This window comes from Spea bombifrons, chromosome 4 (assembly GCF_027358695.1).
Source record: "Spea bombifrons isolate aSpeBom1 chromosome 4, aSpeBom1.2.pri, whole genome shotgun sequence".
Lineage (NCBI taxonomy): Eukaryota > Metazoa > Chordata > Amphibia > Anura > Pelobatidae > Spea > Spea bombifrons.
Genome location: NC_071090.1, coordinates 107,496,730 through 107,500,615, shown reverse-complemented (window position 1 = coordinate 107,500,615; position 3,886 = coordinate 107,496,730). Strand labels below are relative to the sequence as shown.

General features: G+C 35.6%; 1 protein-coding gene across 1 annotated transcript; it reads left to right on the top strand.

Annotated features, from left to right (window-relative positions):
• Positions 1–270: 270 nt before the first annotated feature.
• LOC128491564 (homeobox protein siamois-like) lies at positions 271–1,361 on the top strand. Its single transcript, XM_053463882.1, has 3 exons — positions 271–499; positions 776–993; positions 1,197–1,361. Exons 1-3 carry the CDS (start codon positions 271–273, stop codon positions 1,359–1,361), a joined length of 612 nt encoding a protein of 203 aa, XP_053319857.1.
• Positions 1,362–3,886: the final 2,525 nt, after the last annotated feature.

Here is a 3,886-nt window from a genome sequence, read left to right as displayed (position 1 = left end):
GCAGTACCTATCTATCTAGAATTACACAACAGTATATTAATGACATATGAATGAAGAATTTTAAACAGTATCATTAAATGGAGGGATGCGTTGGGGGGGCTGAAAGGGATCCCGCATTTTTTGAATATCCTTTTCAGCTCCTCCCACCTGCTGTCAATCAACAATAAAAGTGTTGTCCACTTTCCCAATCCTATGAGTATATATTTATCTATAAGGCGTCTGGGAACGCTGGAACTTTATACTTTACCTGAAGAGTCAAGAGAAGCAGGCATGGATAGAAGCACTGAGTTGGACCAAATCCTCTCCGCCGCCCTCTCTATAGAAAAAGTGCCTCCCCCAGATTCAAAGGTTCTACAAGAGACACTCATAGAACTTTACACCATCCTGGGAATTCCACAGGAGGAATTCAGTGAAGTTCTAAATTCTGAATTTCACAAAGTCCGGTCTCCCAACGCACCGGTCGGAAGCTACAGCTATGAAAACCTCAAAGGCGTGAAAAGTAAGATCATTTTTGTCACACATTTTTCACAAAGCTCTGTCCTTTTCTGCATTTATATGATATATCGCCACCCTTGTGAAAATAAGCCTATAATAAAGTGTGTTATACTTGGGCTCTGTAAACTATAGCTGGAGGCCACATAAACCAGAAGATAATCATATGAATCATATTAGCTATTCCACCTTGATGGTTCGTTCTTTATACTATGTTAGTATAGTGTATTGTGTATGTTTTTTTTTCATTAAATGTTTATGAACTTTATTTTTCTCTCAAAAGGGTCTCTTAATGAAGTGGCCATGATGGCATGTAAGCGACCCAGAACGTCTACAGAAGGTCTAAAGTCAAACACGGCAGCCAACTCATCCATAAAGGCAACAGAGAACGTTAGACAGGTCCACGGCCTCCACACTCAAACTCGAGTCAACTCGCGTGCCGACTCTGTGCCGAAAAGCCACGTGACGCAAAGACTCAACGCTCCACAGATCCCACTGCAGGTAATAACTATCCGTATAGTTGTATAGGTTATTAAGTGTCAAAGTCTCCTTGATTTATTATCCACGTCATAGAAAATGGCTGACAAAAATATGTGCCTGCGACCGTCTAAAATCTACTATCTGTCTTTTTGTGTAATTGGAATTCTTGGGTAAGTTGGGGCGGGATTTTCCAAAAACTGAAAACTTTTTTTTTCGGTTCATAGTTTTGGCTACAGAATGGAGGTTATGCATCACAGTTCCAGGGCGTTCAAGCGATACAGGTGCCGGCCGCTGGAGGAACCTCGAAAATGGTCTACGTTATTCCCAAATATCCAAATCTGCCTGTAGGGACCCAGATCCCTCTTAACAGCCTCCTTCAGCCCAAATAACCTCCAAGAGGCCAAGGATTCTAAGATATCAAAGCAATCAAATACCTTATCAGCACTTCGCTATCGGGATTCTACCATATCATTCCAATGTGCTATTTTATCAGCATATCTTAATAAACGCACTAATATATTACCGTACTTTGGTATTTTGCACTTCGATTCATTTGTGAATTTTTTTTTTTTATTTTTTTTTATTTTTTCATGGTGAAAAATAAATATAAAATATAAATATAAAAATATAATAAATAAATACCAAGGACACACATCGTTAAGCAATTGCCATACCTTATAGGCAAGTGTCTGTAACCTAATAAAAAATCAAAGTAAAACCAAAATATTGTATGAAAATATATTTTTTTTAATCTATTGTGGTTTAAGTTAATTCTCACTATAATTCTTTTTACATTTCAGCAAATATTTTCAGATCCTCATGGACAAAAAAAAAAAAAAAGCCACCTATAAACTAATTATTCTCCATGCGCATCTTTAGTGTTATTTTTTTGTCATATATAATATAGACACCGATTCATCTGGAATTTGTGAAAAATGAAAAGGGTATTTGATGCCTAAATATATTAAATATTAATATAATTTAATACAATATAATAACTATAATACGTACATAAATGTAATATAATAACTTTAATATCAAAATGAAATACCACCAAATAACATAACATAATGCCTGCCATATCGGATGTCGATAACAAATATACAAACTTCCAAATATACCAAGGTGTTTTGTTTTTTTTAACAAAAAATATAATTTTCATGTGATTTTTGGACTATTCACATACGTGTTATAGGTAATATGAGTAATATGTGTGTGTGTTAGGCCGAGAGTTATACGTGTGATTGAAAGGTCTTTAGTGAATTTGCGTTCGCATCAGTATGGCTCAGAACTGTTAATAAGTTTATAACGGTGTGGCAAGGCAGGATGAGTATGAGTGAGCGTCTTATTAACCCTTTAAGGACCTGGGCTTTTTTTTTACGCTACAGGACCAGACCAGAGCATTTTTTTTGGTTTTTGCTATATTTTTCTTCAATCATTACTTCATTTTTCTCATGGAGTGAACCCACACAAACTATCTATTTATTTCATCAGGGCAAGTAGGGTTTTAAATCCATGCTCATTTATGTAAGACATGTTTTATGAATAAAACCTAAAAAAAATGTTTTTAAAGAAAACATTTACAGATATATAAAATTACACCCAGTTATCAGAAATGGGAGAAAAAAAGGAAAAAAAAAGTTTATTCGTTAACTTGCCCTGATTTGGAAAACACCATCATTTTCTTTATAACTTTAATTTATTTTAGTTTAACCCCTATCTAATCCACATCACATACACAGAAGTGCAGGGGGGGTGTCTGCTATAGGCTGACCATGACTGCCCTAATGGATGGGGCTAAAAGGGTAGAACACACTTTAATGAAACACTAATTTCACAGGAACAATAAAAACATGGTGATGGTAGTGGCAGCATGATGATGATGATGGTAGTGGCAGCATGATGATGATGATGGTAGTGGCAGCATGATGATGATGGTAGTGGCAGCATGATGATGATGATGGTAGTGGCAGCATGATGATGATGATGGTAGTGGCAGCATGATGATGATGATGGTAGTGGCAGCATGATGATGATGATGGTAGTGGCAGCATGATGATGATGATGGTAGTGGCAGCATGATGATGATGATGGTAGTGGCAGCATGATGATGATGGTAGTGGCAGCATGATGATGATGGTAGTGGCAGCATGATGATGATGATGGTAGTGGCAGCATGATGATGATGATGGTAGTGGCAGCATGATGATGATGATGGTAGTGGCAGCATGATGATGATGATGGTAGTGGCAGCATGATGATGATGGTAGTGGTGGTGTATTTATTATGGGACACAACAAAAAATATATGGCGATGTCGTGCGTTGACATCAATTAGCAGTTTTGGTTTAAACCAATAGGGTGTGCATGTTAGACGTTATTAATTGTTTATTTTATTTTTATTATATTTTATTTTTTAATGTTACCTGTTATAACACTGATTAAATGTAATTAGTTGTCAATTTTTTTTTTTTTTTAACTCAACTTTTCTTTTTTATTCTTGTTTTGCCAACGGTTAATCTCATAATCCTCTGATCATATAAGGTGTTTGTGTAAAGATGGCAGTGTGGACAAAAACATCAGCCTAAACCCAGTTCTTTCCAATGTCTTCCGTTTAGAAAATATTTATCCACCGCAACCAGACTTTTCATTTTGGGGTCAATGTACTATTTCTACATAATATGGAATATCTTTCAGAAGCAAGATTCCTAGAAAAAAAAGAAGATTTATTGAGGGTCTTTATTCAAAATTTGGAATCCACCAAGACAATCTGCATAGAATTCTACATTCTAATATTCCATTGGGATAGTGCACAGTAACCGCTTCCCAAGACATTAAGCATCATCATAAAAATAATAATTTATTTTCAAGTTAAATCTAATGTAGGGAAATTTTACATCTTTTATAACAAAAAT

Excerpts from the sequence above, each read along its gene's own strand:
- LOC128491564 (XM_053463882.1), top strand. The coding sequence starts at position 271 with ATGGATAGAAGCACTGAGTTGGACCAAATCCTCTCCGCCGCCCTCTCT. Across the intron at positions 500-775 it reads AAACCTCAAAGGCGTGAAAA|GGTCTCTTAATGAAGTGGCC; the intron begins GTAAGATCATTT and ends TTCTCTCAAAAG. Across the intron at positions 994-1,196 it reads CTCCACAGATCCCACTGCAG|TTTTGGCTACAGAATGGAGG; the intron begins GTAATAACTATC and ends TTCGGTTCATAG.